The sequence below is a fragment of the Mytilus galloprovincialis genome, chromosome 2 (genome assembly GCF_965363235.1).
Source record: "Mytilus galloprovincialis chromosome 2, xbMytGall1.hap1.1, whole genome shotgun sequence".
NCBI lineage: Eukaryota > Metazoa > Mollusca > Bivalvia > Mytilida > Mytilidae > Mytilus > Mytilus galloprovincialis.
Genome location: NC_134839.1, coordinates 111,011,014 through 111,036,622, shown reverse-complemented (window position 1 = coordinate 111,036,622; position 25,609 = coordinate 111,011,014). Strand labels below are relative to the sequence as shown.

The 25,609-nt window shown below is 32.4% G+C and overlaps 1 protein-coding gene and 2 long non-coding RNA genes across 5 annotated transcripts; all 3 read left to right on the top strand.

Annotated features, from left to right (window-relative positions):
- The first annotated feature begins 2,755 nt into the window (after positions 1–2,755).
- On the top strand, positions 2,756–23,798 carry LOC143065369 (uncharacterized). The gene is made up of 3 exons (XR_012975461.1): positions 2,756–3,108; positions 21,491–21,570; positions 23,200–23,798. It is a non-coding gene; the product is annotated as an uncharacterized LOC143065369 (long non-coding RNA).
- Positions 3,966–12,243, top strand: LOC143065367 (uncharacterized). 3 transcript variants are annotated; one of them, XR_012975460.1, is made up of 6 exons: positions 3,966–4,054; positions 8,106–8,300; positions 8,688–8,874; positions 9,079–9,138; positions 10,975–11,087; positions 12,090–12,243. It is a non-coding gene; the product is annotated as an uncharacterized LOC143065367 (long non-coding RNA). The 3 variants fall into 3 exon arrangements; XR_012975458.1 differs by lacking the exon at positions 9,079–9,138; XR_012975459.1 differs by having other exon boundaries at positions 9,079–11,087.
- LOC143061961 (uncharacterized) lies at positions 6,094–7,542 on the top strand. Its single transcript, XM_076233818.1, has one exon. The coding sequence runs from the start codon at positions 6,094–6,096 to the stop codon at positions 7,540–7,542; it is 1,449 nt and encodes a 482-aa protein (XP_076089933.1).
- Positions 23,799–25,609: the final 1,811 nt, after the last annotated feature.

The window sequence follows — 25,609 nt, the reverse complement described above, 5'->3', positions numbered from 1 at the left end:
TTAACATTTCTAATGCATTAATATGAAGCTGTTCATTAACAATAGCATCAGGGAATTCAACATGAAAAAAATCTTCCTTGAACATGCCACCACAACCTGTCATGCATGCATCAGAAGAGAATATTTCATCTGGTTTCGACCATTCCTCTATTAACATCATTGATACACCATTATATAAAGGTAAAAACTTTTTCCACCATAAGATGTCTTTTTTAACAAGTTCAGGCACCTCGCTCTTTTTTACATCTTGATAAATATATCTTAACCAATTAAGTATTCGAGAAATAAACACTCGTCCGGGTCTAACACAACACCCGACAAAATTCAGTTTTCCAACAAGCGATTGAATTTCACGCTTAGAGGCGAATTCTTTTCCTACCCACTCCAATAAAATTAAATCTATCTCTGTTAATCTTTCAATAGAAATTTCTAAAGTCATTTTAACTGAGTCACAAATAATTCCTAAAAACTCCATTCTAGTTGAAGGACCCACAGCTTTATGTTCGGACTCTTCAATTCCACAAGAAGCTAACACATTTTGTAATTCTAAAAAGGCTTTTGCAGACTATTCTGGACTTTCTACCCCGGCAAAGTCATCTAAATAGTTTATGATATCAAACCCTAATGAGCTATAAATATAAGCAATAGCGTTTGTCAATCTTTGACATATTTGTGCAGCTGATCTTAAGCCCATAGACAGCACAATATCAAAAAATATATGTCCATTCCAAGCAAATCCTACTAAAAAGGTATCTCCAATATCAATTGGAATTTGTCTGTAAGCCCGGGCAAGATCCCGTTTGAAAAGATGAGATCCTTTTCCCTTTTTCTTTATTAACAAAACTAAATCATCTACTCTTGGGAATGTTAAAGAAACTGGTTCACCTAAATAATTATCTTTATCTACAAATTCATTTACACCAGTTCCACCAGCCGAACTTAAGTCTAGAATGATCCTTCTTTCCGTTGAATCCTTTTTAGGAACCGTATTCAATGGAGATAAAATAATACCATGATCAAATGGATTCACGTGAAAAGGGCCAATAATTGTCCCCTTTGTAAGTTCTTTTACCAAATATTTCTCCATATCATTGGGAAACTCTACTGCCCCACGATGATTTTTAACTTGTAACACCTCTTTTTGAACCTTAAAATCTCGTAATAAACTCATAGATTCCTTATTTCGGTGAAATCCAATTGGAAATCCAAATTCTAACAATTTACAAATTTCTCTGTCCGAATAATCACTAAGCATCAATTTAAAATAATCCACATTTATTTTTGATAGTGTTTTTATTTTACAGTCTTCAAAATTCAATTTTGACGATTTAAAAACTAAATCGTGATCATGTAAAAGCTTGTCAGTTTTCAAAACATCATATTTACCCTCATATACTAATTGACAAAGATCGTTTTTACAAGCTTCAGAACTATCGTTCTCTTTTTTATTACCACTGTTCTTTGATAAACATTTCATATTAGAGTTATCTCTCTTCAAGCTGTCTTTCATGTATTGAGGATAAAAAATCTCCGCATCAGGATCAAGCTTTTTAATACGATCTAGTCAAACAGGAAAATTAGGACAAGTATTAGAACATTCTGGATGATTTAACTTTTTATTATCCTTTTTCCAGCAAACTGCACAAATGTGTAAGACAGTCTTATATTGACCTTTGAAATTAATTTGATGCGGCGTGGATTTTGACGTACACCTATTTCTATTATATAATGTACAAAACCAAATACTTTCTTCCTTTTTTGTGAAATCTGATTTAAATGTCTTACTACCAGAAGAGCTCTCCGACTTAGATGAAATGTAAGGATTTAAACCGGAACTTCAATACACGTAGGGTCATCTTTCCAAGATTTTTGACCCAATTCTATTTTACGTAGCCATGCTGCATAAAAGGCGAGAAGACCTTTCCAAGCATAAATATTACTATAGTAAGTAATTTTCTTTAAAAGATTTAATCTACCCGATTTCTCTGTTTCAGAAATACCATGACTTGTGATAATTTCAAGCTCTCCCGCGGTAAACAATTTAATGTCTAAACTTTTAAAGGAAGTTGATTCATTTACATACTCATATTGTAGAGCGGAATGAGGCCATAACAATTGATTCTTGACTTTATCAGACGACTTACTCTGAATACCAGATTTAATTTTTCTTTTCCTACGCTTATTCTTTTTCTTTTCACACTCAGAATCATCTTCCGAATCTTCCGAATCGGTCGAACTATCCGAAACAGCTATACATTTCTTTCTATCACTGTTCCCTTTTTTACCTTTTTTTCTATTTACCCCATCATCAGAACTACTCTCTGAACTTGTTGAACTAAGTTTAATCTTAAGTTTGCTTTTCTTTTTACTAGCGTCTCCTTTTTTTTCAGGTTTGTCAAATAAACCCATATCTGACAATTTTTTATCAACTTTTGAATTAAGCCTTTCCATCTTTCTAAGATCAGTTAATTTAACTTTGTCATCTATTGTACTATCCTCACCTTTCATTGACTTCAACACCTTTTCCCCTTCTTCTATTTTCTTTTTTAAGACTGCTTTCTCCTCCTCTTTCTTCTTTCTTATACTATCTTCTGTGTTCTTCAACTTCTTACGTAACTGTTCTAGTTCTTCGTCTGAGCGACTTCCTTCTTCGTCAGAATCCAAGTCCTCGGCCACTACCTTGTCTAAAATTCTTGCTGTGGTGAGTTCCAACTTTTTCCTTGGTGTGGAAATCTTAACAGGATCTGTCAAATTTTTTTTTTTTATTTTTTTAATAATTATTCAGTTTATTGCACTATTGGTTGTTAACAAATACCCTAAAAGGTACAACTATCCCAGATAGGTTTATCTCTGTGTGTGAATTATCAAATGAACCAGGGGATTCACAAGATAAACTTATTATAAGTTTCAAAAGTGGTTAATAAATTATTACAATCTATATAGTTTACAAAATCTGCATAGCAATAAAATCCGGAAAACATACGTTCTCTCTGTTTACGTTTTTCTACTTATTTTAATTGTATATCACGTGGTATAGATGTTTATTATGTATCTTGAACACGTGTGTTTTATTCATTCTTGTATGTTGGAATATTCTTAATTTATTTGGTAAGTATTAAATTTAATGAAATAACTGTATTGTTTTCTTAAACGATAACTTGAATGCACTACAGAATACTGAGAAACTTGATGCATTAGCCTATTATGAGTATCAAACATTGATGACATTCTGATGGTATAAAGTTAAGGGGGTGACCAACACCTGAATTTTGACGCCATTTTTTCAAGAAAATAAAATCGCAATTTTGTTTTTGGCTATTTCTTTTTATTCTGAGAACCGTCGTTCCCGAAAATATCCCCGTAGACGCTCTGTACATGTATCTTGAAGATAACATTAAAGTTTGATAAAAAAAATATATTTGAATGTGTTTTCTGTGCAGCTAAAAATTGGGTCTGCGCGGGTACATATGCTGGATTGAGTGTGGAAGCTGGGATTGTGTTCTTACTGTATTTATAAAGTTTAACATCTTCGTCAGGGCAAAGGCGAGCCGGAATTTTGATTTTCGTTTTCTGCTGTGCACATTTTGCACTTCTTCAAAGCATCTGTTATCGCAAGTTGACTTCCGGTTTTACGACAATTCTTAAATATGCTATAATTTAATATATAAACTTAACCTGATTTTTAACATTTTTCTAAGTTAAAATCTATCACGTTATTAAGATATATACAATATAAAACCTGATTAATCCGTGAAAAGGTTTTGGAGTGTTTACGTGAAAATAGCGCAAAATTTATATCAAAAATTGCATTAGATTCCTACGCTTGAAAATTATTGGTGCAATGCAATAACATTGTAATTATTTCTTTATACAAAACATGCATAATACTTCTTTTAAAAATATTAATGCATCTATTTTTGCTTGTGTATGTAGGGATTATATTTTGGGTAGTAATATCCTGTACTTGCAATTAGGCAAACACAGAATGAGATACTGTAAACAAGATAAGGATTTGTGTCTTTAGCATGAAATCAATAGTCTTTTCATATAAAAGGTATAGGTAATAGACACACACAACATATTCTTCGTCTATTTAGCTAAAAATTATATTGATCGGCCTATCCGATCTTTTTTATTTCACTATACTCAAAATGAAATGTGCATACTGGGCAACGTTCACGTGATGACATATTTTTTTTTTTTAGAACTCTCGTTGCTATTAAACTTTTTCCCTTTATTATATATTTTTTTCCCTATAATTGTGTGTACTTATTGCCATTTCAAAACAGTTTTGCATATAACCAACAAATAAAAATGTATTTTAATAGCAAACCATGTGTGTTGTTTACATTTACAATTTTGTATGGTGGTCCACAGACTGACATTGATATTTTGAAGAATTTATTTTTATTATTTAGTCTTTATAAGGTCATTTTTCAATATGACCACAGCAAGAAGGTCCTGTAAAGCTGGTGGTAAACCCTATCGTCTAACAAGTACACTGTACAGAGTGAAGCCAGGGAAGGGGGGTTACGTATGATATTGAGACCAAAGCATGCTTCCTTTCCGTCTGTTTGTCCACCTACATACACTGTTTTGCCACCAAATGAAGGTCTTAAGTTAAAGATATGTAAGAATAAACCTGTTCTAGCCGAAGGCTATAGGTTACTGAACTTGGATCTACTCAGGAAACACATATTACAAATAACATTGCATGTAATTCAATGCCCAAAGGTATGTGATATGAAAGATATTGAACCACTAAAGCTCTTTTTTTATGAAAGAAATCTTGGTCTTGCTAGTGTTATGTTTGCAGAGTGTCAAGGTTGTCACAAGCAGTTCAAGTTCACATCAAGCCCAATGTTGAGCAATGACATGTTTGATGTCAATGTACGAGGGGTATGGGGTTCCATGGTAACAGGTGATGGTGGTGCCCAGTTGGGTGAAACCATGGCAACTTTTAGCTGTCCAAGTATTTCGTCAAATTCATTTACTAAAATAGAGACAGAAATAAGCAAGTGGTGGTTAGATACCCTCCAAGAAGACATTTTAGCTGCAGGTATTGAAGAGAGAAATCTAGCTATTGATAGAAATGATTTTTTTCAGGGTGTCCCTGCAATAACAGTTATTTGTGATGGTGGCTGGTCAAAAAGGGCGCACAAGCATACTTACAATGCTTTAGGGGGCGTGGCCATCATCATCGGCGCAGCAACAGGTAAAATTCTCCACGTAGGTGTGAGAAACAAGTTTTGTTACATCTGCAAAACTGCCCAGACAAAAGGTGTACCTCCAAAAGCTCATGAGTGCTTTATGAATTGGACTGGCAGCAGTCAGGCAATGGAGGCTGACATCATTGTCGAGGGTTTTCTCGAGGCTGAACGAAAACATGGTGTAAGGTATATGCGTCTTGTTGCCGATGGTGACAGCTCTGTTGAAGCTCGAATAAGGCAGCATGTTCCAGTCTGGGGACAACGTGTCGAGAAAATAGAGTGTGCTAATCACGCATGTAAATGTCTTCGTTCACACCTTGAGCAACTGGTAATGGATAAGCCTAGCTATAAGGGAAAGAATAAGTTGACAAAAGCTAATCGATTACGCATTACCAGTTCCATTCGCTGCGCTATCCGTCGACGAGCACAAGAGGAAAATCGACTGCTGGCTATAAGGAAACTGAAGCATGACATCCTTAATACAGTGAATCATGTATTTGGTATACATGAAAACTGTAGTGACGATTTCTGTAAGGTAGCAAAGCAAAGGAAGGAATCAGCTAGCACAAATGAAACTTTACATGTATGCACTCAAAATCAAACTTTATTATGTATGTCATCACAGTCAGTTGTCGAGGATGAAATTAGCACAAATCCCACTGACAATGAGGATGTTATTGCTTCAGTTTTAGATGAGCAAAGTACACTTTGGTCCGAAATCTCATCTTTGACCGCCCAGGAGGAGTCGCGAGGCGATAGTTTAAACCCTGTCTCCCATGTTGACCCTGTTTTAAGACAAGACATTTCGCGTTTGCTTGTAAGGTTAGAAAATAAAGCCAGCAGTTTGATAACTTGTCAGACAACCAATCTTGCCGAAAATTGGATGTCGATCCGAGCAAAGTTTGACGGAGGCAAGTTTTACAACAGGGTCAACCGTGGTTCATGGCATGCACAATGCTATGGTGGTGGGCTTAGGAAAAATGTCGGTCCTAAGTGGTCACCAACGGTATGGGAGAAGGTTACTGGCACTAAGGCTGGTCAATGGTTTGATATCCATTATAACCGTAGGTCGAAGAAGCTTCTTTTGAACAGGTTGTACAAAAGTCGCCCTGAATACAAGGCCAGAGCTTACCAAAGAAAAATTAAATCTGCTGCTGTATCTGCCAAGAGTAAGTCTACTCTTGAGTATGGCAAAGACGCCCTTGAATGTATTCCTGATGTTAGTTCTGACACTGTGCAGGCTGATATTCAGGAATACCTTGGTAAGCACATCAATGTTGATGAGGCCGTATTGACTGCCCTAGAGACCCAGACCAAAGAACAGTCTCATAGTGGAGTCTGGCATGAGGAAAGGCGTAAGCGGATCACTGCATCTGCTTTCGCTGATGTTGTGCGACGTAATCCTGGGATCAAGGTTGAACCTCTTGTCAGACGATTCTTGTATTCAACCTTTCGTGGTAATTGTTTTACTAGAAAGGGTTTACAAGAGGAAGCTAATTCAAAAAAGGATTATATCCTTAATAGGGCAGTCAATTGTATTAACGTGGTTAGGATAGAGGACATGGGATTGGTCGTTTCAAGGGAACATCCCTTTCTTGGTGCCAGTACTGACGGCAAAGTCTTTGTTCAAGGGGGAGAGTGTGGCTTAATTGAAATAAAAAATGTCTTGCATAACAATACTATGTCTATTGTTGAAGCCACACAGAAGGTAAGTAATTTCCCCCTTGAACGGAAGAATGGGAATTTTTTCATTAAAAAATCCCATTCTCATTACCACCAGATACAAGGGCAACTGAATATATTGAATTGCTCCTGGTGTGACTTTGTTGTAAGACGTACCAATCCCTTTGACATGGTAGTGCTTAGAATAATTAAAGATGTTGATTTATGGGTAAATACAATGGTTCCAAAACTGAAGGCATTTTATTTTAAGGCTCTTTTACCAGAACTTGTCCATCCGCGTCACCGAAAACAGCCCGGTATTCGCGAACCTGGAGTTTGGTTTGAACAACGCCCCAAAGCAAAACCCAGAAAAAGGCATGCAAGTTGCCCTGACAGTCCGTTGCCCTTAATTTCTGCTCCTGTGGCCAAATCTTCTCGTAAATGTCAATCTAAGACAAAATTTCTGAATCGCCGCATATCACACAAATGGATTATAGATGAGGCTTCAGGGACATCAGAATGGTATGCTGGTACTGTTACTAGCATAGTTTCTGGTGTTGATGGTGCCCCAGATACAATTTATGATGTGCAATATGACAACGAGTCAGAAGCTTTTGAGGTTGACCATTTACAGGAAGATTTCAGCACAGGATCTTTGAAATTTTTGTAAGGCCTGTATAGCAATATCTTGTATAACATTTATTCTACATACTGCTTTCTGTTGATTTAATATAAATACATATAGATATAATATTGTATTGAGAATTTGCAGTTTATTTTTTAATCAGTATTAATTTTAATTTAAAGTAATTTCACATTCAATGTTTGCTATACAGGCCTTATCTAAAACACCTTTTGATCAATATTACAACATGTACCACTAATTCACTGATGTACATGAGTGTATCATGAAAGCATAAAATAATATACTGTACTTACATGTAAACAGTATGCATTAAAAAATATGTGCAATGTACATCATACTACATGTATTGAAAGAATTTAATATGTATATTTATAGAACCTTTTGCAGGTTAGTATTTCAATTTTCCATTGATAAATTATACTTTTTACATACATGTATGATAAGTACACAAATAACTAGCACAGTGACACTAAAAAGGTAACAATCAAATAATAAATTATAGCTGCCTAAAAACTGTGTGGATAAACATACATGTATTGCAAATAGTCCTTCAAATATGTATATTTTTTACTGTTTTTATTTTTTAGGCTAATATATTTATGGTGTGATTTGATATCATTAACATGAATTGTGAAATTGCTTCCACTACACTTTCATCAAACCTCATGATGTTCACCAAAATTTGTGTGTGTAAACCATGAGCCTCAAGTTTACTAGTTGATAAAGTTTTGCAACAGGACATCAAAAGTGTATCCATGGTTTGATGAAGTACATGTAGCAAGGTAATTATTGTATATGTTTAAAATGTATGTTTGCATAAAAGACAATTGTTGGGATTGACTCAACATCTGATATGTGTCTGTCTTAATTGACATCAACTTTCATCTAAGGTATATGATCATTTTGATGCTGTTTGCTATTGTTTTTAGCACATCAGAAGTATTAATTTGTGTTGCTTCCATTTCAGAGAATTGACACATGCATGTTTTCTTTTTTATTTGAATGGTAATTTAATTACATTTACTGTACAAAAAAAGCAATTTCAAAAAAACATCATACTTTTTTTTTACAATAATTTTACAATTATTAAAAAATTGCAAGTAAAATTACAAGTAAAATTTATAATTGTAAGATTACAATTACAAAACTTTCTATTTTTTCTTATACAGCTAACATTGTTATTGTTTGCTCCTATATACAAGTACATGTATATGCCACTGCACATGTGTCTATGATGGAAGTCCTCCCAAGAGACATCAACACAGAGAATTCACTGAACATTTAAATGGACATGGATGTTTGTCAAAGGTCATGTTAGATTGAACACCTGTATTACCTTATAATTATTAATGAACAGTAAGTTGTTATTATCTGTATTTTTTAAAGTATAACTAATTTGTCTTATTGATTATCAAGAATATATCACCAGCAAAGTAACTCAAGAATGTGCCTAGCATGAGTTAGTTTAAGTCTGTTTGACGTGTGTGGTATATTTTTTTATTATTTGAAAAACAAATAAGTTTTACTTTTAATTATATAGATTTTATATTTATGTTTTAGACAATATCACATGTGCTATTAATGAATAGTGGATGATTTGATTTTGCCATGTTGTATCACGTAAGAATATCTGAGTGGAAATGTGTTTAATATATTGCTTGATATTATGTGTTTTATTCACCCTAGAAGGTTAGAACCGTCATCTATATACATGTAATAGTTAAATTTTAAACAAGGTACAAAATAGTATAAACAAATATATGAAGAACTATGTGGAGATGTATTTAAAATTATTTCTGATTGCAAAATCTACACCAAAACAACAGAAAATATTGATTTAGTGTTGCTTTATGCTAACCTTAGCAATATTTCAGCTATATGACACAAGCCAATTATTGACAGCAACATTATTTAAACAAATGACATTTAATTAACACCTTTTCATAACTTGCATAATTTATTGAAAGGCATTACCTACTTGTAGATTACAAATATTATAATGGATTATACATGTAGATAATACTAAAGGATCAAGTATGTTGGATTCTAACCCATTCTTATTCATGAGATTTTCTGAAAAAAAAACTTGGTTCAACATATTGTTGTACTTGGGGCATATACTTGTGATATAAAAAAGGGGATAACAGCAAATGACTACAATGCCACACAAAACATCAAAACACACCTAAACAACTCCCCAACACTCAACCTCACTCAAAGCACAAATATAGAGACAGAGACAAGACAACAAGAAGCCGGGAAATCCTGACTTGGTACAGGTATTCCACCAGTGGAATAGTTGGATTGAACCGGTTAGTGAGTACTCAAACCTCTCCATTATATTCCCGACCAAATTCAAACACACACACTGAAAGACACACAATAAGATACCTGCACAGTATACAGTCAACAATATCGACCTCATACTATAACAACCAACAAATCAAATAAAAGCATTAAAAAACTGAAGAACACCTACATTACAAAATGCCAAAACACAAAAATAGATTTAAACCGGTCCCAAATACACTAAGTAGAGACAAGTTTGACTCATAACCACACGTAGTATGCCTATAAAGAAACAAGTAGGCAAGTACAAGCCAAGTGTGTACTGTCAATTTGAACACGTTGTGTGTGGGTATGTAATAAACCATCCCAAGCGTCCACGGGACCTGTTTAAACATATTATAAAATAAAATAAGGCAATCATAACCGGAATTTAATAAGTTTAATAAAATATATTTATAACAGTGCTAAATCACTGCCTATTGTGATGGTGATTAAAGGTGAACTAAGTCTTGACGCTAGACGCGTCATTTATTGATCTTGAAACTTATCGAATGCAAAAAATAAGAATAGATTTAAAATAGCCAGTACTGTAAAACTGATACACAAATAATATAAAAAGACAATAATTACAATAATCACAAACAAAAGCAGGGTCAAATTGTGCTCGCAACTACTGGAAGCTAGCTAAGACTAATATATCTGTTGGTATAAAAACTGTCGCACAATTGAAAAATTATCACAAATTACACTCCAATTGGGATTGGTTTGGTGCCATTCAGTCATCAAAATAAATTGAAATCGGCAGTTTTAGTGAGAGGCCAGTATTTATTGAGAATCTTCAAGTCATTGGAACATAGTGTTAAATTAACCGATACAACCAAAATATCATGTTTATATCCTTTACAAACATAAGATTTTAAAGTTTTACCCAGTCTTGAAAGTTGATTTTTCAGTTTTTTACATTTATTTACAACATTGCCATAAAATTTAGGATGCGAAACACCTTCTGAGATAAGTTGTCTACGGGTTACATTATATTTAATTACAAGATGTTCATACTTGTTATAAAATTTTCGGAAAGTAGCCAACAGTTTATGAAACCTAAATCCTTGTTGAAGTAATGTTTTAATTAAGTGTCATTATTTATTTTTACAAATGTTTTTGTAGGATACCACTGTATGATTATTGTATAGTTCACATAGTGACATAGTGTGTATGTTGGTGAAACAGTTTTACTACCACAATGAACATGTAATTATGATAATACAAAATTTGAAATTGTAAGTATAGAAGTATTCTTAATATTGTTTTAAGTGTATAATATCAATATATGAATATGGAACAGCAGTATTTGAATACACAACATCTGACAACTTAGCAGTAATATCTGGAGTTCCACAGGGAAGTGTGCAAGGATGTATTCTTTTTCTTATGTACATAAACAACTATCCACCGAAATTTATAACATTTTGAAAATATTGATTTATAACATTACAAAATAATTTTTTTTCAAATTAAATGAAAACAGTGGTAATTTGCATATCTGAAACCCCCGCTTTGTATATTACAAAAAAGGGTGCACTCGACTTCCACCCATATGTGAAAAAGTTGGCCGGTTACTTGCCCAAGGTCGGCGGTTTACTCCGGGTACTCCGGTTTCCTCCGTCAGTAAAGCTGGTCACCATGATATAGCTGAAATATTGCTGAAAGTGGCGTAAACCACCAATCAATCAAACAAACAAACAAACAAACATATCTGAAACAGTGGCCATTATTAAGATGTCAAATTTTTAACCAAACAAAGACCTATGTTGTCATTTTGTAACACAAACAATGTCAGCAGACAACATTTTGAAAGAGGTCTGTCCAAGGAGAACCTAAGCTAGGTTTTGTATAATTTGTCCCGGTTGTTCTGGAGCACCAAAATTAAAGTGTTGATAATGGACACCTGAGTGATGGCAAACATCACCTGAGCCAAGGCTCTGGTGAGAAAATCAACATGTTAACATTATACCACATTAACACATTGCATCATAAAATATTCTGTTTCAATTTAACAAAACTGTTGCTTATAACAATTGTATGTAAAATCAGAACTTCTACCTTATTTTGAGGCAAAAATTATTTTTGTTGAGAAAAAATTTAGTAAACATCATAGGCAACTATGATTTTCAAAAACCTTAACCAGTCACACAGTTGTTACCTTTATTTAATACATTACTTCAAATATTGACAATGCATTGAAACATTGTATATATATATATTTTTTTTTATAATTTCAGATAATGGAGAAGATGATGTATGTTAAGAGATATTGAACATGACAAATAATAATGGAAGTTAATTTTGTTCTTGTCTTTTAATAATGATGACAGCTTAATGTTGGAAGGTTAACTTTATATCAGTACAGTCCATCTGATAAGCACATAATGGTGTTAACTTTGTTACGGCCAGAAATCGCCTTTAAATTGTAGCCAACAAAAGACACAAATCAATAATAAAATTTAACAATATTTAATATACAAAAGTTTACAAAAGGTATTACACAAATATTACTGTTAACTTAACTGTCAAAATATGAGTCCAATCTGTTATCCGGAAATCTTTCGGAATCCAATTTGAATATTACGTTCACTACTAATGTCACAATCCAGTATGATGTTGTTTGTAGAATAAAAGTGTCAATCCAAATGCTGTGAATACTAATGTCTATCAATGTCTATGTCCAAGTTTTATTATGAGAGTTTAACTTTAGTGTCTGTATATATAGTGTTGTCATGGAAAATTCTAGAACACTCTATAATGGAACATTGTGGAAAATCCTGGAAAGTTACAACGGAAGTTTCTGGAATAACGTAGAAGTTTAAATTACGCATCTTTTATAAGGATCATTCTAGAAAGTTCCAATCATTCTGTGATTGTTCCAGTGATTCCTAAACTGCACAGTTATAAGATTATTTGGTAACCAACTATCAGGCCATACAACACAAATTAGGCCAACATAAATAAACATAATAATTACAATATCATAACAACTTGTTGCGCATATTGTGCATAAATGTATCTGGAACCTCTGTTTTCATGTAGTGTAAGCATTATCAAGGGAGACAATTCAAACACAAATATTGTTTTGCTATTCCTCTATGTTACAATATATAATACATAAATTGGAAACAATATAACATAAAAACTATTGTTCCTGAACAAAAGTTTGTTATACAAACTTTTATATTGTACAATAGTGTTAATAGTGCAATATAATGCTGTAGTTTAATATTTTAAAATAAAAAGGATATTAATTGAGACCCATTTAACCAGTATCTTGGTATAGATTATGATTATTTTGTCATGGTCTTATTTGTATTATGGTGTGAGGGGCATTAAGTTTTACTACTGTAACAGAATTTTTAAGTATTGATCAACTAATTCTTATATTAAAAGTAAGCAGGGAAACTAAAACATAAGGGATAAGACTTTTCTTGTTTTAGAGTTCTAAAACTTTAGTGAGAAAATATTTAAAAAAAAAAATGTTATTCATTTAATATTAAAATTATCCTGAGCTAAATTGTGGACAATGCTTAAAAGGACGAAAATGAAGGTTATGTATTTTGGGGTTATTATAAAACAAAACACTGAAATTAGCATTGTTTTCTTGTAGTTTTTCTCTTTATGTGGACATGGCCATCCATGTTCCTTTTTTAGATATGTGTTTTCAAACTAAAGCTTAATATTAACTTATTTATAGAACATATGTTATCACATTGTAGTTCTTGTGTTGTATTGAAGAGTTAATTTTTTATTAGTCATAACCAATTCCTGATGTATTTTTGTAAGTATTTTATGTAATAAGATATAATTTAGGATTTGTTTACACAGGGTAAATGCTTGATAAATTATAATACAATTGTTAAATATTTACTAAATGTTCTGTCATAATTAGTTATAACCACTCTGTGGCGCAATTGGTAGCGTGCTCGCCTTCAAGAGTGGGAGACCAGGGTTTGATCCCCGGTCGGGTCAAACCAGAAGACTTAAACATAAGTAGTTGCTGCTTTTCCGCCAAGCATGTGGCATTCAGTTGTGAGAGCAACGGCTGGTTGGCTCAGAATCAGTATAATGTGTCTGAGTGGGGTGTCTGTCTAACTGCGGGCAGTTCTCCAGTGTGCTAGCACTGTTGAAACAAATCCAGCTCAGCGTGCTGGTCTAGTCACAGCAGACAATTTCAATGCACTACACCTTGTTCTCGTCATGATATAGCTGAAATACTGCTCATTTGACGTAAAACACCATTCAAACAAACAAATCATGAGTAGTTCATTTTTAATCTGTCTGGACAAAGTTGCAAATGACAATTATACCACCCCAGTGCACATCCGAGTTGTTAATGCTAGCCTATTGTTGAAGATAAAATATATTGAACTTTCCAATACAATGCATTTATTATGTTAGGGACAGGCACATTTAATTCACTGTAAAAATGATAAACTTATGCCATGTCTAAATGTTTGTGAAACCATGTCTTTTATGTTTATTAACCTATACAAATGTTGACCAGAAATTGATATTGACCTTATTTGAAATAGAGGAAACAAGTAAATAATCAAACTCTGATACCCAAACATGTATATATCTGTTCAAACATGCATATATCTGTATATATATGGTAAATTTTTTATGACCCCTTGGGAGGACCTTGACCTGCACACAAAGCATGCCGGTTAAGGCATGACGCTACAATGACATCATTTAAAATGATGTTCCTATATCATACTTCAAAAATTTTATGATTTGCACACACCAGGAATCTTGGGTTACAGTTTATATTAAAGTCTCTGGTACTAGGATCCATCGGTGATTTTTTAAATCATCATTAACCACCGGACACCCTATCTGTATATAAATATATATTTTAAAATCTGGTTTTGGTAAACATTGTGCTAACTAAGTTATTTTCACCCACTGTAGACATGAAAAATTTGTCATGCCTAAAATGTCGGGACCTATCAAGTATATATTTGCTGAAGGTGCAAAAAGTTTCCTTCAAATTTAATAAGAAAAAAGAATATATTTTGCTGCTTCTCTTTGAGTATAAATCCATGTAAACAAGAAGTGGATTGGAGTGTTGATGCATCCTGATGGGTGTATGTCACACAGGCATTATTCACACAAACTTTGCATGCACTTGTCATGTTCACAGACTACTGGTAGGTCAAAAATATTTGTTAAGTTGATGCATCCTGATAAGAACATGCTACATGGACATGTGTTGTTTCACCTAAACCTCAATTTCATGGTCCAGTTTTCATATAAATTTTTACCAGTGCAAACTGCTCAGGTTTTTTCATCACTTTTTGTTCGCTGTTGTCTTAATTTTGTTAACTTTTTCACATTTTCATCTTGTTCTCAAAAATGACTTGTGCAGAGCTACACAAAACTTTGCTTGAATACTCATCTAGGTGTTCTTCAAAAAATAATGTAGGGTAACCTTTCCCCCCATTTGAGATTTCCACCAAGGCCTCTCATTTGTTGAAATTAAGAAATGTGAGAAAAAAATTCTTCTTCAGAACCAGTAAGTGGAACAAAAATTGTTTTTACCAAAAAGTCTATGAGTGATCATCCAGTCTACTATCCTAGATTGCGAAAATGGCTGATGTGCAAATAAGCAATGTTTCCAATCAAACAAATATCTTTTTAGCAACCAAATGGCCAATCCATACCCAAATTTGCGGAAAATTAATAGTTCTATCATGACCCCATTTCAAAATGTTGAAAGGAAAAAAAACATACAAATGTTGTTCTCAAATACAAGAAGATAAATTGAACCCCCTTAAACTAATTGTTTTACAAACATAGAATTGGTGGAAGACAAGCATAGAAATGTTGTGGAAAAGAGATGTTTACACATATTTATTGAAACAACTCTCTATTACCTTGTGTTTGAAATTGCCAGTATTACATACGTGCGATACCTAGTTTCTATCCGAGAATTAAACTACCTGTCTGATTGGTGAAGACATTTTGAACTTCCATCTCCAGAACATCTCGAAAGAAAGAAATGTAAATTGCATAAAATGTTATGTCCCTTACATGATAAGGGGTTGCCAAATGCTTAGGTGAACCATTACAGAATACCAGGAGACTCGTGTTTATTTTAATTTTTAACATATTGAGAGAGTGCTATGTCTTGGTCATGTCTATTATTAATTTCTGCATACGATTTTGCAATATCTGGTAGACTTTTAATGTCCATGTAGATTATTTATAATGGATAAATGTTGTTGCAATAATTGTCTGGCTGTTTATGAGAGTATGAAACATACAAGACAATAATTAAGAGGGGGACCTCCAGGATTTTTATATTGCAGCATCCGCCCATCTCAAAAGAATAGAGAGCAAATAGCACAAACATTATAAAGCATCTGAAACTGAAATTTATAAACACAACGTCCACAGTTGACCACTATCATTATACAAGGTGACAACAATAAGCAAATACATTTGTTCTTAACGCAGCTGTCCGAAAAATTATGACGGTATTAAGCAGGTTTTATTTTTTTGCACGTCCACATCTCTTTATTAAACGGAATAACGACGAATGACAACAGTGAAAAAAAAATCCGCCCACACACCAAGGACAAGACAACAAAAATCATTTGCTTTACGGACGATACCTAATATATAACTGAGTAATTATGCACTATATTTAATGAAGATGTTGGTTATGAGTGTACGAGTAGGTAAGCATTTGCCACTTAATATGTGCCTGCAGCATTATAATTATGACGAACTTCATCTGTGAGCGAAAGTGAAAATTGTTGTATGTGAATTTTCCACTACCCTAATTGCATGACGTTTTCATAATTTTGTCTAAATATCATTGAACAACACGCTATGTAACCAAACTATATCAATTTCCATAATTTGATAGGAACAGGTCGATCTGGCAAAGATTTGTCGTGAAGAGGGCTAGGTTTGTCGTTTGCCTATTATTGATGGGTATATCATTGTTGTCCTTTCCTGTTTTCTTTTTTTGTATTGATGCTTATTTTGTTTTGATCTTCCAGGTGTGGCCTTTACTATATATCATACCAGACACACGTAGCCGTTTCCGGAGATATCATAATATTTACGTTATTGTCAAAGCTGGCTTGCGAGTGTAATAAATTGTGGCCGGGTAATGTGTGCTAATTGCGAAAAACTCTCAACAGCACTGCCACTATTAAAAAATATACAAGTTCAATGTATTACACCTTATTCTTGTCTTGATATTGTTGAAATATAGGTCCAATTTTACGTTAAACACCATACAAAGTAACTAAAAAAGATCCGTTTCCTGTAAATCCTTGTGTAGCAGGTTCAATAAATTAACAGTAAAAATGCAGCTCTCACAAATTAAGCTAAAATAGCTTCGAACACTGGATCCGACTGACAATCATGCGTTCTATATGTCTTGTGGACAATGTGATTTGCTCATTATTAAACGCTTCACGGCAATTGTACAATGCCAGCAATGAAATCGCTGTTCCAATACTATAATGCATAACTATGTGTACAGTTCAGGCTCATTTGTTTTTATTTGCATTTTAAGCAATACAAAACATTTTTGATTTTGAGATTACAAAATAAAGTTGAAAATCGTCTGTGTAAGAATAAATTCGGTACAATTTCATTGAACACAGCTGGTTTGTAATTTAAAATTAAACGGTAGGCAATATAGGCCTGAAAGAACAATCGGTGTGTTAGTAATGGTATCCCAGCAACACATTGCCGAAAAAAATTATCCGTTATCCGATGATCGCCTAATTTGCAATCTTCTGTTACCGGAGGACGAAAGTTGACCCGCGAACCCTTTTTTAATGGTCGATATTGAACGCTATATGTATTGTCTATCGTTTTATATACGTTCGTACAATAGGACAGCATATGTACCCGCCCAGAGTCAATGTTTGGATGTTAATAATTTCTTTATTTTATCAAAAAACAACTAAGTAAGTATATATATGTATGTCAACTATTGTGTTGAACATTTGGGGAAAGATTCATTAACTTTTTTCATAAGTTTATTAAGATATACACTAAAATGTGTTGGTCAATATCTGGGTCAAAATGGCGAAATGTTGGTGTTGGTCAAAACATGGACATGATGGATAAAGAATGATACTTTTTTTAAGGGGGTATAAAAATTAATTGGTGAAATGTAAAGTTTAATATATCATGTAATTGATTTGAGGAATTTAGATTGAAATTTTTTTTCCATTTTATGAAACCAATAGGTGTGTCACTTTCTATACCTTTGATATAATTATATATATCTTTAGCTTTTAATTTTTTAATGCAAATTGATTTGGCTTTGTTTTTTGTTTCTAAGTAAAGATTTCTGTCTATTTGAACTTTAGTTGAAATTGATTGATTTGATTTTAACACGAGTTTCCATTCCTTTTTGATTGCAGATTTCAGTTTAGAAAGTTCTGCTATCCAGTTTGATTTTTCTTTCAATTTATTTAAGATTACTTTTTGGGAGATATTTCCTTGTTTATCTATGATATCATTAATAAAAAGAATGTCACTTTCTATCCAGTTTGGAAAAACAAGACTTTTACCATTTAATTTAATTGATTGATTACCCCAAATAAATTGCTGTCTTATACATTTGAAATTTAACCTCTTGCTTATCTTGGAACTATTATGTACTTTATACCAACTTTTTAAAATTTCAAAATAAAATTCTGGCATAATTTAATTCAATAGGTGAGGTGTACAAGTACTTATGATTGAGTAGTTGTGTGACAGAGAGTGTGTGTGTGTGTGCTAGTTTTGTGACCAAGTTTGTGTGTAGGTACATGTGTGTGTGTCTGTTTATGTGAAAGTTAAGACATTATACTCCATGTACTCGCAGAGCAATATTATGTTTTTCATTTATGTTTTATGTCTACGGTTTCTCTGTTTACACGAAACGATTGTCAATACTTTATACAAATTATTGTACGAACGATTTTCCAGAAAACAAGTGAATATCACTTCTTTCACCATTTATCTAAAACAAAGGCGTCTTAGAATTTCCAATTTGTACTCCATTCATGAGATATCTTCATTGAAACACGGGTGGTGGTTGTTCAAATTTGAAACCATTTTGAACTGGAACTACTTTCTGAAAAATGTATGGAGCGCACTTCTGCTCAAATACAGAATGTCGGTAAGAATGGAAACTAAATTTTTTTTTCTGCTCAATTTTTGTTTCTGTTTATAAAATAAAGTAATGAGTATATAAATAGGGTAAAATATGTATTTATTGGTGTGCAGTTGTCTTAAATGTTTAATTTATTTGTTCCTGTCACACTAACATCTTTATAATGTCAACCAACGATAATAAGGCATATATGTGTTAAATTAAGCTCCAGAAAAGATCAGCAAATGAGTGTCTACAACAGCGTGGTTTGCTGTTGAATAGTGAAATGAATGTTTATCCTATAAATAAAAATACACATATATGACGTTTGTTTGATGTTCAACTGACGCAGAAGCAAACGCCATAGTGTAGGATGATCACTGACGGTAATTTGTAATGAAGTTTTTCTGATTTGACGAATAGTAAAACGATAGACAATACATATAGCATTATTTTGAGGAAGTCAGAAAAAGCCATTTCAAATTGGAAGAAAAGAAAGCTTACAATGATTGGAAGAATAACAGTAATAAAAACATTAATCATACCAAACATAACCTTTTTAGCATCAGTAACTAATTTATCGAGAAACTTTCTAACACAATTTAAAAAATTAATATTTAACTATATATGGCAAAACAAAAATGAGAAAATCAAGAGATCTACTCTATGTAATGATTTATCATATATATTTTCAGGGTTCATGTTAAATAGAGCAAAGTTTGCTCCAAATTTGTTAAAGTAATATAAAGGTATAACCTTCCAATTTGAAAATTCTTCTGTTGTTAACCTTTTAACCCAAGATATATGGATTGATGTTATATAACTATCTATATCAATCATTTTTAAACCTCCATCCTGATAATCATTACATAGAGTAGATCTCTTGATTTTCTCATTTTTGTTTTGCCATATATAGTTAAATATTAATTTTTTAAATTGTGTTAGAAAGTTTCTCGATAAATTAGTTACTGATGCTAAAAAGGTTATGTTTGGTATGATTAATGTTTTTATTACTGTTATTCTTCCAATCATTGTAAGCTTTCTTTTCTTCCAATTTGAAATGGCTTTTTCTGACTTCCTCAAAATATTTTCTGTATTTAATTTATGGCATTCAATTTTATTAGTTCCAAAATATACACCTAAACTTTTAATGGGGCTTTTATTCCAACTAATGTTTTCATATTTATCTTTAGAATGTTTTAATTTACCTAGCCATATTCCTTCAGTTTTTGACTTATTAAGTTTTAGACCAGAAAGAGTTCCAAATTCTTCAATTAAATTTAATGCCAGGCTTATTTCTTGTTTTGATTTAGGAAAGAGAGTAGTATCATCTGCAAGTTGTGAAATTTTAAGACTATGTGTTTTAGAATCAAGTTTAATTTGAAATCCTTTAATACCTGTATCTTGTCTTATTCTACATGCCAGAATCTCTACAGCTATAACAAAAATTATCGAACTCAAGGGACACCCTTGTCTAATACCACGAAAAATGCTGTAGGTTTCAGAAATCCACCCATTATTTAGCATACAACCTTTGACACCATTATATAAAGTTTTAACCCATTTAATAAACGACTGCGGGAGACCTAATTTTAAAAGAGCTTCATACATAAATGACCATTCTAACGAGTCAAAAGCTTTTGAAAAATCTATAAATAACAAAGCACCATCTATATTAAAAGTTTCAGAGTAGTCTATGATATCTTGAATCTGTCGGATATTAAAACCAATGTACCTATTTTTTACATATCCATTCTGATCACTATTTATTATTTTTGATAAAACAGGTTTTAACCGTTGGGCTAAAGTATAGGCTATTAATTTGGTGTCTACATTTAGTAAAGTTATAGGTCTATAATTGTCTAGGGATAGCGGGTCATTTTTTTTGTACAATAAAGATACTATTCCTATTTTTTGTAATGTTGTTAATTCTTCTTTCTCGTAACACCTATTGAAAACTTCTACAGCTAGTTCTTTTATATTATCCCAGAATGTGCGATAGAATTCAACTCTTAGACCATCTATACCTGGTGATTTGTTTAGTTTCATATTAAAAATGGCTTCTGTGCATTCTTCTATTGAGATGCTGCCGCCTAGAGAGCTTTTCTCGTCATCACTTAATTTATGATCTATTTTTGTTTCTTCAACATATTGCTTAATATTATTAACATCTGGATTTGTACTTTTATATAAATTTTCATAGTAACATTTTTCTAAATTTAAAATTTCTGATGGCTCTGTTATAATTTTGTCTTGCTTATCTTTCAATGCCGAAATATTTTTTTTTGTTTGTCTTGATTTTTCTAAACCTAAAAAGAATTTTGTGTTTTTTTCCCCTTCTTCTAACCATTTGACTCGAGATCTTTACTTGTGCACCTTTAACTTCATCTTTATAAAGATTTTCTAGATTTTTTTCAATTTTTTCTATTTCATCTTTAGTTTCTTTTGAAGGATTAATTTTATTATTTAATCTTTGTAAGTTCATTTCTAATTCTTTTATTTTATTTTTCTTTTCAGATGACTTGTATTTACAAAACATAACAGTTATGTCCCTTACTTTAGATTTGAAGATATCCCAAATATCTCTTGAATCTCTGGTAAGTGCCTTTTCTTTATATTTTAGAATAAGATTGTTTATATGGTTTTTATAATTATCATCTATTAAAATACTATTATTTATTTTAAAGAAACCTCTTCCTTGGCCATGGGGATTTTGTCTTATTTTTAACGAAATGGCTTGGTGATCAGTGTGTAATATCATAGCAGGTCTTATATCAGAATTGATTACATGTGGCCTTATATCTGGACTGATCAAAAAGAAATCTATTCTGCTTGTTATATTCGTATTGTTTTTCCTTCTCCATGTAAATTGAATTTTGTTTGGATTTATTTCCCTCCATATATCTATTAATTTGTGTTTTTTAATGAGCTGTTTAAGGCTATTTACTGGTTTATAGTATTTATGAGAGCTATTTGATTTCCTATCTATTTTTAATAGGGTTTCATTCATGTCCCCTCCTAAAATTAAAATACCTAAGCGATTATTTTCTATGATGTTATTTACCTTTTTAAAAAATTTATTTCTGTTAGTATGAATGTTTGGGGCATATACATTTATTAAGGTAAAAATGTTATCGTTAACTTCAATGTTAAGCAAAATAATTCTGCCATCATTATCTTTAACTTCATTTATTAGTTTATAATTTAAACTGTCTTTAATCATTATTGAAACGCCTCTTGATTGTGAACTTCCATAGCTATGAAAAAATTTACCTTTTACTTCACTATTAATAATATGTTTATTTTTCTCTATTAGATGGGATTCTTGTATAAATAATATATTACTTTTTTGATGTTTATTCCACAAATATAATCTCTCTCTTTTCTCTTTCTGTCCTAAACCTTGACAGTTTAAGGATATAAGATGTATATTGTCACTCATTGTTTTTACCTAGGGAATATTCAATTTTATACATTAAATATAGCTGTACAATTCTGGTTTTCATAATTAGTGTAATAACCCACTCAATAGTACATGTTAATGAGACTATTATTAGAACAACATGTCTTATTACATTATTTACATGTTTGTATATACACAAGGTTAAATGCACTGTTAACCTCTTTTTTCCAAAGACACAATATAGTAATAAAAATATCATTATAAAGAAATATATTTGCAAGAAATTACTATTATAACAGTATAACATAACATAAATAACGGGTTTGATTATGTTAACCCTTTTCAAGCTAAATTTTGTTTGTTTACATATCAATACTATGTATCTCATACACGAATAACAAAGCTTAAGTGTATTTAAATATACAAATATATCATTCAAATCACTGTTAACTTTTCCAATGATCAGGAAAGATTCTATCATGATTCTCTTTAATCTCTGAATTGTTTTATCGAGTAATCCATTTTTAGATACGGTGAAAACCCAGAAATTTAGGGGTTTTTGGAATCGGGTCAGCCTGCATATGAATATAACTGTAGTTATACTGTTTTTAGTTGGGTATGTCACATGTATGACGATAATGTAAATTAAAAAGAGAAAGTATTTTTGAACATTTAAAAATAGTTGCAGATACATGTTTACATTAATGATTACATTGATTGACCTACTTAAATAGTTGTTTATTGATGTGTGTGTTTGATAGAAACTATTTTGTAAAAGAACAAACACATAACTTTTATTTACATATGTTTCAATTCTTTTCAGGTATTTTAGAGTGGCAATTACCATGGATGTGGACTTAGCTTGTATAAAAAATATGTGAACTATACCTAAAGCAATAGTGGTGTTTTTAATATGCCAATCTTTGAAATTGATACTAACTGTATCCTGGTGAACTAAGTGAGATAATGTATATGGGAGATCTTGAGCAGTTTTAAAGCTATTCCTAGTACATGTATGTGTGGAATTGACACATTTATTAACATGGATTTTATATTTCAAAAAAGTGATTTCATCAACTAAGTGATATGGAACGCAGCTAAAGATAGTCAATTTACTAAGCAAACTGCCACTATTCAGATTAGGATTTACAGGTGTTTTGAATTGATTCATGGTTAATAAAAAGATGATAATAACTTTCAATGAATCAAATATTTGATCATATTCATTTGTTTTCATGATATTCATATAAATAAAATATTTCATATCAACATTTAATATATTTTTCTTTACAGAGTGTATACAATCTAATATTATTGTATCACACAATGAATTATTTTTTTCACATTTTTCAGATAAGATAAAAATATTACTAACATATATACACAAGCACAAAAACTGTGCATTGAAAATCACACTACTGTACATTAAAGTTAACTAGGACACTGGTTAGGGATTTGTCTTCTGTTTTGTCGGCTCAACTACTCGTTTGTGTAATTCATCGGTCGGCGTTGTTGCTTGCCTTTTCCCCGTTGATTGGCTTGGAGTTTTAGGCTCTTTAAAGTTCATATAGTGATCCATGGGTCCAGAAGCTGACTTGGGAAGATTTTGTTTGTTTGATTTATTTTTGTTTGATTTTTTTTTTATTTGTCTTTTTGTCTTTTTTGTTTGTCTGCTCACTGATCGCAGTAATTTGTTTAGGTTCCTTGTGGACTACCAATTGTTGTTCATCATCTTCGCTGTCATCATTTGAATCATCACTACTTTCACTTGTAGGTTGCTTATCTTTAGTTTCATCTTGAGCGTTATCAATGTTAGCAGCTTCAGGTACACTATCAGTAACAATCGAATCACCATTCTGATCTTGATCTGCTGTTGGATCGTCCATCGGTTGTTGACATTCTTTGGCTTTATGACCTGATTTGCCACAGGAGTTACACACCCATTCATTGTCACAGGTCTCCTGTCTGTGTCCCGTCTGTAAACACTTGTTACATTTAGCATAAGGATTTACTACAATTTGGTCTTTGTGGATGAGTAGCGCTTTGTATTTTCCTATACTAATGAATCTAGGTAGCTGTATACCAGGTACTGGGCTTACCATAAATAATCGGTCTCCAGTTTGACAGTTGGTAAGAAATCCGTTGATACGTAGTCTTTCACGATTGAAGTTGTGAATTATGAGATTATGTTTGGTCTCAAGATATCTACCAATTTGGTTGTCGTCTGCAGATAAGGGTACATTTTTTTACCGGATGCGTAAGTAGTTGATGTGTTCTTTAACTACAAATTTTGGGTTTCTATCATGTACATGGATGTGTTTTTTCCTGATAGTGAGACCATTAGCTATCAAATGTTCCCTATCTGACTCACTATCAAGATAAATCCGCCACATTCCATTAACCCTTTGAAGACCTTTCAAATGGCTTTCTTCAACTACATGGCCAATATCACTGTACAACTCTGCATGATTTAAAAAGTCTACAGGTTTTGGTTTTATAGTTCCGAAGAGATCAGTCTCTAATATAAATACGGGTTTGGCTGCAGAAAACCCAAAGTCACTGTTTTGAGCTTTACTTTTATCATTTTCAGTTTTTGAGGCATCCGCATACGACGCCATTTTTGTTGTTGTTTGGTCACTTGCCGAGTTTTCATTAAAGGACTCTTCGTTACTCATTTTTACCATTACTTCAAGATAAATACTTTTAGGTAGATTATTTATCAAATACTTGTCGCAATAAATACGTTGATAAGACAGTTCTTCTATGAAATCAGTTTACTTTTTCGGGAGCTCTGAAAAGTCCGTGGACATTTAACAAGGCCCCTTACGTTCATCCTCCTGATCTGTCAAATTTAATGCTGGCAGTCCATAATCATTCAGCGACTTGTAATTTATGCCTTTACGAGATCGTAAACTTTCTGCCATTCTCTAACTATATTCTCTAACTCTATTCAAACTAAAATTCTATCTAACTATATTCCAACTTAACACTCGAAACTAGGTGAGACATGCACAGAAGTGATAGATATGTATTTTATCTGTGTCTTTGTCATAGAAATCGTACAACTACCCGAGTTCGCTTTAGGCATTTTGAATTTACGAGAATTTTCCAAAACATGGTTTCTCAATGAAATAAACATAATAGTTCTTGAAAAACTGGTCATTATCGTGATACATGGACTGCCCGTAGGACAGTGGTATTGACTGCGACAGCGATAATGACCTCCATAACCA

Coding starts and splice junctions, on each gene's coding strand:
- LOC143061961 (XM_076233818.1), top strand. CDS start 6,094: ATGTCGATCCGAGCAAAGTTTGACGGAGGCAAGTTTTACAACAGGGTC.